The sequence below is a fragment of the Polyergus mexicanus genome, unplaced genomic scaffold (genome assembly GCF_030449975.1).
Source record: "Polyergus mexicanus isolate NDT 795.1 unplaced genomic scaffold, iyPolMexi1.0 SCAF_7, whole genome shotgun sequence".
Lineage (NCBI taxonomy): Eukaryota > Metazoa > Arthropoda > Insecta > Hymenoptera > Formicidae > Polyergus > Polyergus mexicanus.
In genome coordinates, this window is record NW_027223327.1 from 631,894 (window position 1) to 643,416 (window position 11,523).

Consider the following 11,523-nt stretch of genomic DNA (forward strand, 5'->3'; position numbering starts at 1 on the left):
GTGTGAGTGCTAGTATGTATGTGTATAAAAGAGAGAGAGAGAGAGAGAGAGAGAGAGAAAGAGTGCAGATCGACGTCCCGAGCATCGCGATCATGGAAGGGCCATGCCTTTCCGGAGAAACATACACGAAATATCCACCTAAAAGAAAAAAAAATATCGCCGAGAGGTCATCGAGGAATCTCTGGCTTGAAACGAGAATGTATCTTGTAATCATTACATTGCATATTATATATATATATATATAATTAAGGTTTAGTGCGACACAGTGTACTGTAAATCCATAGAAGTTACTATCGTATCTCGTAATAATTATTATGTAATAAATATTGTTGTTAACATAAAAAAAAACAAGGGGCCCGTTGTTGCGAGGTGTTGCCGCACCTACGTATAAGGATATTTGTTGAAACCAAGGACAACAAGTGGGATCGTGGATATTGAATAAAGCATCTGCACGTGGTCCTTCGAGCGGTGTCTATATTATACAAAAAAATCTCTTTTACGGGAGTCAAAGGTATCTTTCCTGAATTATAGATTTAAATTATGATTACAATTACAGGTTACAAAATTAATTAATTACGTATCATTAATGATATATGATATGATGACGTAAAACGGGATTAGAGACTGATCAGAGCAAGCGTAACTCTGCGCCGGAACAAAAGATGATTGATGAAAAAATTAATCTCCCGGTTTTTAACAACAGAAACTAAAATTTATTTCCCATTATGAAATAACGTTATAAATTTTAATGAGGGACGAATTCTCAAAACAAACTCGTGCCACTTTCGATACAATCTCCGTTCATCGTTGCGTAAAACTTTTGCTCGGTGCGATTTGATCCCGATTTTTACTCTTCTCCATGATACACGATGTTTCATTGAAACGATCGGATATTGATTGAGTGATAAGTTGATCCGCCTGTTAAATACATCGTCGTCTCGTTAAAAAAAAAATTATGCGCCACTGAATAAATATAAAACGCGGTAAATGAGAAGAGCACGGTGAAAGTATTGACCGCATGAGGAAACTGTCTATTATAAGTACCGGTCGATCGGATGTCGCGAAACGCGGTCTAGGAGACGCGTAATTTCTCGCTTTTCGCGCAATATATATAATACAATCGGCGGAATATCTGTTACTTGATAAAAAAAGAGAAAGAAGGCAAGATCCTTTCGAACGATTAAATGTATAAAAAATCGCGTGCGACGTATAAAGATAAAACTTATATATCAAAGTAACATATATCTATACACACACACACATATACAATATATAACTTAACTTTGATTGATTCATGTCCAACACATATTATTCTATAATTATGTTGATCAGCTGTTTCAACAGACTCAGTACTGGCGGGAGGACGATTGCTTCCGATTTGTCCGTCGCTGGCTTTTTCCGGGCAGTCCTCGGGCGTACGGTTTGCGTGCGTTTGTTGACAGATAAAAGATGCCGCGTGCTCTGTCAAATTTTTTTATAAACGCCCGCATGAATATTTTCGTGTGATGTCAATGCGAATATTCTATTATTTTTCTTGAATATTTTTTTTTCTTTTTTTTTTTTTTTTATTTGTTGACACACATGTATTTTCAGGAATATCAAATATATCAATCTATTGCAGCAACAGCATGCAGTTTCATGGCGTAAATACGAATCTGCGCTACTTACGTATGAGGGGTATCCTCCCCCATCAGGATGTGCTCCTCTTTCTTGGGATTGCACCACCCGATCAGGTAAGAGAACAGATTTGCGCAGGGTGCCGCCCAGAATCCCTTTTTCGTCGTGATTGACTCTATGTAATACGGCGTCACCTTCGTGTGATCGCACGAGAGCGTTTCTACGAGAATAAAGAAAGGTCCATTCATATTATCGATATTTTATGCATGCACGCGCGAGAGCGAAAAAAAGAAACAGAGAGAGAGAGAGAGAGAGAGAGATTTGGATTCTTTCCCGATTATATCATTGTTTTAATTAAAGAAAGAACGAGATGTTTTTTTAATTTTCTCGTATTTCCCACCGTGATCGATTTTTTTTTTTTTTCGCTCGTTACTTACGGAGTATAGAAGAAGTGGCGCATCCGGGCTGACTCGAACCACCGTTTACGTAAAAGTCCGCGTGGCCGGTCGGCCCCCACTGGCCTAGGATGCCCGCGGCTGTATGGATCACGTCCACAAAATGGGCATCCGTTTCGTCTAAATCCATCGAGCGGTTGCCGTTCATGTAGAAAAATATCGTGGGATCGAGGCCTGCAAACAGAAAGCAGGCGCGAATCGTGAATTAGTGTCGATGCTATATAATGAATTATAGACACTCTCTCTCCGGACGTAATATCTTAGATGAATAGATATGAAAGTACGATTAAAAGATACGCATTTTTGTTCTAATTTCGCTCGTTACATTATTTTCGAGAATTTAGAATCAAAATCCAATTTTTTGGCTTTAAAGTAATTGGGAAGAATTGACACCTTGGAAAAAAATTCTCTCTGACTTTAGACTGATAAAAAGAAAAACGTGTATTAAGTCCAGAGGAGATTTAAACATTGCGGGACAGCTGATCGAGCTGCATACGAGCAATTACCCGTAATTCTTCCGAGTTTGTCATTGGGTAAATAATTTGCGATGAGTCCAGCGATATGCGCGCCCACGCTGTATCCGAGCACGTGTACATTCTCCGCCTTCGTGCCGCGCGGATGATCCCTCAGATACTTCACCAGCTGAGCGATGCACTTGGAGCAGAAATCCGGGCCCCATGAGATCTGCGAGAGACAGGGCTCGCGTACCAACGAACCGTAATCCACGATTATAATATTGTAATCGCCTCGCGCGAAATACGCTGAAATCGAATCGTGATGGTACTTTTGGCTATTTTGATCGAATGGTTGTTTTCCGCGTTTTTCCATTAACGTTTCTAATTTTCTACGTTTTAATATGTAGATAAATGATATCGTTATCATTGATATTGATGACATTTATTTTATATACAATATTTTCGCGGTTCCCTAACTACAAGATTTATTACATTGTACCCTTGTAAATTTTATGTATGAAAAATTGATTTTTCAATTATTCATTTTTGAAAACGAATCTTTTTTTTAAATGCCTAATACATTTTTAGTCATATCCTATTATTCATTAATTTTATATTATACAATTTTATATTATACATAAACAATTATTTTCTTTATATTATGAATAATACAATATTTTTTGTTGCAAAAGCTTGAAGATGAGCTACGATTTAAATATACAAGAATTTAGAGGAAACGGCTGTTCTTACCATCTCGTAAATCTGTACTGGGCGCTAAATTTCGTCCACCGCCGAAGCCGTGAATAATGATCTTCGTCGGATTGGTTTTATTGAATTTGGAATTGCGGAGAGAACTAAAATCTCGAACGTCTAATAGCAGCGGATTTTGTTGCGTTTCCCTGAAATTTACGAGGTACGTATGTATATTATAATACTTCGTATGAATGCAACTTTTCGCCGATGCAATTCACGTCCGCTACGTAAATATAGAGACGATAGTGAGAGCATTGGACGATACTATAGATGCCGGAGAAAGGTGAGTCTGAAAAGGAGGTTACTTTCAATAGAGAATGAAATGATCGTGATCTTGAAACCGAGAGTAACGTTGACTATTTCCTCGTCACGAGTCTTTTTGCTTTTCGAAACTTGGAAACAATCGATAAAATCGATACTTTACTTGAGCGTTTAAAATGTTAAATTAATCTTAAGATCAATCTTAAGATTTAAAATATCTGATTTATACATTTAAATCGTAATTTTCGTTAAATAAAAATTTAATCTTGAAAGAATAGAAAAGGGGTACCTGGTGTACAAATAAAACTCTATCTGCGGATGTGGACAGATGTAAGGTGGTTTTGCGCAGGACGTGCTGTTGAAGAGATCTTTAAGGGTTTTGTCCTGAGCCAATGCATTGTCTGGAAAAATAATTATAGATCGATCGATTTAATCTTCTTTTCCTTTTGTTTTTCAATATACGAGTGACGCTTACATTTAATCGTCGGTTAATCAATCAATCGTATAATCTGAATTACATGTCTCGTGGGTTAGAAATAATTAGATCGTTATACGAAAGTGGGTGAAGGTCCGCGTTCTAGTTAGTATTGCCGATGCTATGAAGAAACTTTAGTCTTAGAGAGATGGAAAATATTGTACTCGTACATTCCTTCATCTTTTCGCTAATTTTTAATCGAATCGTTTTTTTTTTTAACGCGAGGATAATTCTTTCCTTATGTGATAATTAATCATGAGCTTCAGGATTCATGTTGGATACGATTTTTTTTTACGATCGATACACGTGGGTAGCACTTTATGATAATTCAACAAGGAACCAGAGTTTGTTTTGCTCACATCAGTGAAATAAAACTTAATTAAAGTAAAAGTCAAACTCATCGAAAGTAAAAGTTATCGCGAATGCTACAGTTTCAGTCTCGAAGAAAGTTATATTACAAAAGCGGAATTGCTTTCCATGTTAATTTTCACACTGTTGTGCAAAACGTCTTTTACGATATAAAATGTATGTTAAAATAGTACAAATTCTGAGAAGCTAATAAATAATCAATAAGAATTAATAACAAATAGAGGAGAATTATAATTACGAGATATACTTGAAGAATAATCGAAAGATGTAAAAAATAAAAAGTGCATAGATGTCGAATAAAAAAAGCAGTTAAGACTAAGTGGACATTGATGTAAACCGGAACTGTTTGACAATATTCTTATTCGAAACATAGCTCTTTTTTTACAGCAGGAATAGAAAAGTCTTTTACCTCTAATTTAAAGTGACAAACAAGATGCCTTATCGCACTTGTAACAAAAAGCATTTTTATTTTCCGACTTACCACGTGCGTTGACTTTGTGTAGAAATATACAGGCAAAAACGGGCAGCGGAAGGAAACGGGAGAGCAAAGGGAGCTCTTATTTTATGTAAGATGCCTAGATCGCCCTCTTAGATAGAGATTGGCATCCGCAAAATCGACAACGCGCACCCACGAAAAATTGACATTCCAGAAATCGAACGTACTTATCGAAGATGAATGAATCGCGGCAATCGAGAGTATACGAGACGACCGACTACTCCGGTACTTACGATACTGCAGCAGAGCACAAGAGAGCACGAGGAGAGCGTGGTATCTCACGACACTGACCGCCATCTCCTGCGGTGATCCCGCGATTTGTCATATAACATTCAGGCACGAAAAATCACCGTACGGATGCGAATCCTGCCGCCGTGCGTATACGATTGCAAAATGCAAAGTCATCGAGGGATATATATCGCTTGTGCGCGCGGGGGGAATTTAGAAAGTGACGAGGAATAAAACTCGCACGACGGCGACGCTTTTACGGCCATATCTTACAGGCCGCTTCTCTCCCGCTTCGCATCCCGCGCGCGATGCGCAAACGCACGCACGCACGCATATGACATACGCGTGCGACGAACCGCGCTGAGTACGCACGCGAGCGTCCTATGCCGCGCGATACGCACGTGTGTATACGTACATTCTTTTTGCCGTACGAGATATACGACACATAGATTAATCTTATCCTCCTGGTAGTAGTCGCGATAAAGCAAGGACTCGCCCATCCTTTACGCATACGTATCTCTGCGGATCCTTTCTTATTAAATGAAATTTAATTTATAATTTTATTTCATAATGAATTAAATAAATATAATCATTTAATTTTTTTACTTGAAAGTTTTCGGTAATTCAGATTAAGCTTTGTTTAAAAAAAAAAAAAAAAAACTTTTAATTTTACGTAACTAAAACTTTTAATCCTTAAAATTCTCAATTACATACAATGTATTTTATTATTTTGAATTTTTTTAGACTCTATTTTTTTTTTTTTTTTTTTAAGATGTTAAAGTGGAAAAGCATTATTTGAAAAAAGAAATTCGATTTCTTTTAAGGAACGAAAATTTTGTCACATTTTACGAAAGCGCATGATTCTGTCAGAAATGTGATTTGTGCGTCTACATAATCCTTGGATGTTTCACAAATGATTACAGACATATTAGGAAATCATCTTTCCGCGTGCGTAATAGATTAATTTCACGGGATATTATTAGAGTTAATTCTCGCGTATGTGCCTCGCGGAAATGCTCTCTGCATAACTACCAAATGGTACGTTGCCATAAACAAAGCATTATGCAACATTAGAAATGATTTCGAAGCGTCTATTTAACGACTGTCGCACACAAATTACTATTGTGCTTATGACAAATTGAGAGAGATCTCTCGCGGTATTATCTCTTTCAACTGTCGCAAGCTACTTGTCTTCGTCTGCTCGACATCATAATAATATGCATATATTTTAGAATAATAATATACGGAAAGATAAGAAAAAGTACTAATCACACGTACAATTGTGTATATTTAATTCGTTAAATAAACATTACGACGGTGAGACGTGCAGAAATATATGCACAGGCATCTATATGTAAATATAATAACGTAATAAGTTGAAAAAAGATGCAAATGCGAACAAGAGTATATCTGTTTAATACCTAATTGCTTCGAGGCTAAGCAAGGATCAATAATTATCAATGAGATTTGTTTACGATAATAATGTCAGTTTTTGTGTCCGCGGATTGTGTCTTTTCTTTTTTTCAACTTGCATTTCTTCTTCTTTACGAATACGATTTGTAGGTCGATCGGTTTCCTCGGGACTGACACGATATACAAAATAAATCGCGAATCTCTGGTAATAATTGTCGCATTTATTATATCTTCCGTTAATAATACGCGCTTCGCTCAAAGATCCAGGTGGAACGAGTTTTGAAAAGATTGGCTTACGATTTATTGTCAATTTACCGCCAGAGTGTGCCTCTCGTTTTAATTACATGATACATTGAAAATTACAGTATTACATACATATTTTACATAATAATTAGCGTTGCGATAATCAGTAACAAACCAGACTGCACCGGCGTGTGATAACAATAATCTCTAACAATGCGATACATAAAATGCCTCCTAATACACGTACAGTATAGAACGAGCCGGCTAATACAAACGATCAAAATAGATTCTTTTGTCGTATTCGCACTGTTGTGTGTACAATCATCTCTCGTTTGGAAGATTATTAGAAAACACATCTCCGGAATATATAATATTATTCTCGTAAAGAGGCGAGATTATAACAATGGACAAAGTATATAGAGTTGCATAAACGACGAGAATATATCTGTCGACGATTAGAATCGACTTCGTTCTCTCGTGAGTTACAATAAGGAGGGGAAAAAAACACGCTGTCTCTGGTAGAGCTTTTTGTCTCTCTAAACATCCAAATTTGAGTTGCGCCATTTCCATAAATCTTTTGCGTCAAAATTCGCTTCCTCTAGACGAACAAGCGAAAATATCACTGAGAATCGATTAAATTTCCGTTAATTTCTTAATCGACTCTTATGGAAATCGCGTCGAAAAATGTATCTGCTATCGACGCTGAATTTGTATTTTGCTCCAGCGTAGGAAGAGCAGATTCTTTTGATTCACGCGTAATCTTAATTAAATCGATAATTCTTAACAAATGTCTGTATAAGTATACGTAGTTAACATCATATTATTGTCTGCTAAGCTTCAACGCGCAGTATTTCTTAACCAGCAAGACATACTGAAAGAAAACAATAGTCAGTACAAGACGGAAGTAACTCTTTTTCGCGAGAATGAAGTTTTTAAAGTAAAATCAGACGATTAATATTGCATTTGTAAAAGGCAATTTACACAATGCAATTATTCGTATATATCGCAACGCAATCTCTTTCGGTTAATGGCGCTATCCCTGCAATCGCATTTTTCAACAGAGAACGATGACAAATATTTCACGTGACGCAAAACAGTCTTCTCGGATCCTCGCTCGAGAATATAATCGAGAATATAACTATGAGAGTTTCCCACAAACGGAAATAGTAACAATGAGAAAGTTTACTAATCTACACTTGATACGTAATATCAAGCCATCAAAAGCTTAGTATGATAACACTTATTGATTAATACTTTCTATATTCTCGGCGTGAAATTCTCGCTCCGTTTCAAAATATTGAATAAACAACATTGCAAAGAATAAAAGATAAAAAACAGATGCTTTTAATAAAACATATATATATATATATATATATAAATAATATATAAAATAAATATCAAAATTTGACTAACTAGATATTTCTAATTAAAAATATTTTCAAAAAAAGGAATAAATGGATCATATAATCTCAATTGCCATGATTATGTAATAACATGTACGAATTTCGCGAGAATTTCGCGTCGTTTTTACAATTTAATATTATATATATATATATCTGAAACTCTCTTTTTGTCTATTTATTGTACTTACAACATATTACTTTCATTCTTCCACGAACTTTCGTCGTTATTGTCGATATAGTAATTGATACACTTTCGTAAACACGTTTAATCGAGAAATATGTAAATTAGTATTACTTTAATTACATGCCGCGCGGAGGATGTATACATACAAATATACGCGAGGTATGTATACAACATTGTGTAAGGTATATACATACACATATAAGAGTATATCGTGTGTGTATATATGTATATAAATATGTATGGTGTGTATAGAGATGTTCCATATCGTAAACTCTGTCGAATGCTCTTGTGTCCCTTTCCAGAATTATAAGTATAATGTATCTTCTTCTCCTTGCTAAAAGTTCGAGTCACGAAACTACATATCTTAAATTGATTCCGATAATGAAATATCTTTTTTAAATTACAATCGCGTTTCAAAGCTAAGAGGAACAGTAAAATATTGCATATATAATTTTTTACTTTATTCATATTCTTCGTCTTCGTGCGTCTCATGAAAAGATATTAAAAATTGTACGAGATTCGCATAGAACTGAGAGTACGAAAACGATTATCGATTGCGTACGACACATAAAATCGTACATTATTCTTATTATTCCGTATCGGAGAAAGATGATACTGAATTTACAGTACCTATATATCTTCGCAATTCAATAACGCATCGTTTTACTCGTTCCACGAATGTGTCTTTGGTATTGTCGTAAAGAGATCTGATAATATGATATTGCATGATACGAGATTAATTCCCCCGTCTTATTCTCTCCCATGTCATTGTCACTTTCGTGATACAATGAAAAATAATCTCATGCGAGCTCTTTACAAAAATATATGGAAACAGGCAGAAATGTAAATACAATCTTGAATGACTTATTATAATTTGCATCATACATTCTCTCGTGCGTTTCTCATGAAATCATCTTTTGTACTAGAAAAAGTACTCCTGACAGTAAGCATAATTTTCGAATCTCTCTTTCACGCACGAACGAAAACAAAAGGATATATATTCTTTAGTTAAGTTTCTCTTATTTTTTGCTCTATTGGAACTCGCAAAAAGCAAATATGAATCTGTAATCTTGATTACATATTGAATACATATATATATATATATATATATGTGTGTGTGTGTGTGTGTGTGTGTGTGTGTGTGTGTGTGTGTGTGTGTGTGTATATGTATATAAAGCTAATCGTCATAAAGCGGTACAGGGTGTGCCGAAAATGAAGCTCTGCTAATCCCTCTAACGTAAGCAATAATCTCGCAATCGCAACGATAGTTCGTAATGTACGTTATCGTGACGACGACTTTTTTTTTTTTTTTTTTTAGTAGATGGTATTTTGCATCTACTACTGGCATCGACACACACCCCGTGTTTAATTTATCTCTTTATTGTCGTAAATTATTATTGGAGCTATACGTATATACGTAAGTATTATAGTATCGGTATTATTGTTCGAACAGCATTAGAACTTATCCTAGGTTTCTCGTAATATAATTACGCTCTATATAGATAATATCTCGGATATCTCCCAGAAAAACAACTCTTTCTGGTTCGGTGAATGAAGTCGTGAATAACATTAGGCCAGTCACTACTTCGATATATATAATGATGAATATATCTATATATATAGAGATTCTTAACGTAACGTTATCTGTCGTACAGGACGAGTCACGATTGAAGCAAAAACACCGAATTAAAAAAAAAAAAAAATACGACAATAGAACAATAAATTAAATTTTTACATTTTACGCCTTTTGTATTCCTTATATATTTTTTTTTTGTATTCCATTACGACTCCTTTTGTAAGATTATGATAATCGTTTCGTACATATCTGGTCAGGGAAAGCGGTGCCCTGCTTTTTTTTTTTTTAAATTTTGTTTTTAAGCAGCTTGTCACTGTGAGGTTTCAGATCTGCTTTTTTCCCAATGTCCCAGCTTGACAACGAATCGTTTCTCGCTGGCGTAACAGTTGGTATATAGATGGTACACAACGTTTAGATGACTGTTATCACGCGCGTATCATTAATTTCAAGCGTGTTGCAAGTGTGCTTCCGACTTTCCATCATCCTGCGTGCCCCTTTTTTAAAACGTGGCGCGCACGGTCGATGCACTGCGCGAAAAAAATGCGCGTTGCGACATGGTCATTTTCATGTTGTCATTAATGCGAGCGTTCTAATCGTGACCCGTCATTATAAATATATCCGTCCCGCATTGTCACGAAGTGAGATTATTACCGTTGCGTGCACGGGGTGTTTGGTAATTCGTCGTGACTTACGATGAACGGGCCGATGTTCTTCCTTTGTCGAAGACTCAAACGGCTTCTCTTTCTGCTGCGAATTTGTTGAATTAAAATTACTCTTAAGCTAGAAATTAAATCTGATAATTTTCAAAGTTTCAATTAACCGAAAGAGCATGACTTGTAAAACGATTAAATGATCCTTACTTTTCTTCTGATATATAATTTAATGAAGCAAATTTTTACTTTCATTAATATCTTTCATTTGAAAGATTCATCTCAGAATTTATTTTTTATTAATTTTCTGAAAATGTTCACGTTAAAAATTTATCCTATCTTGACGGGATTGAATGTCGAAGTCTGTTCACCGAGCGCGCGAATTCTTAAACACCCCAATTCGCAAATATCCACGTAATAGAATCACACGTGATTAAACAAATAATTAAACTTTCAATCTGGTGCTCTGTTGTAACATGTGCATCAGGCTTTAGTTTAAATATTATTGTCGTACAGTGAAGCGCCCGATAATCAATACTCGTAGCGTCTTTATACCTTAATGTTTAGTAATATAATAAATTGCAATACTTCTCTTTCGTTCTTTTTTTTTTTCTAATCGAGCATTCTCGAATATATCGATCATCACACGTACATTGCTGTCATTAATATATGTATATAATATACATCTATGACATGTGTGTGATTTATATATATATATATATATATATATATATATATATATATAAGTAAATCAGTATATATATAGTTACATTTATATTAACGTACAACATAATAACGCGTATGACATATCTATATATAATCTTATTCGCCGACGAGAATGCGAGACGATACTTGCCGATATCATAAATGTCGATACGTGCATATATCATATCGGTATGTATTTTTAAAAAGGTCTCGCATAAATTGACTAATTTTGTGGATCCT

General features: G+C 35.3%; 1 protein-coding gene across 1 annotated transcript; it reads right to left on the reverse strand.

The window, feature by feature from the left end:
* Positions 1-1,258: 1,258 nt before the first annotated feature.
* Positions 1,259-5,286, reverse strand: LOC138935004 (pancreatic lipase-related protein 2). The gene is given in 7 exon segments (XM_070299228.1): positions 1,259-1,461; positions 1,669-1,837; positions 2,055-2,246; positions 2,579-2,833; positions 3,278-3,426; positions 3,831-3,942; positions 5,115-5,286. Coding segments are annotated over 7 exon segments (1,164 nt in total). The 3' UTR covers positions 1,259-1,346.
* Between the last annotated feature and the right edge of the window lie 6,237 nt (positions 5,287-11,523).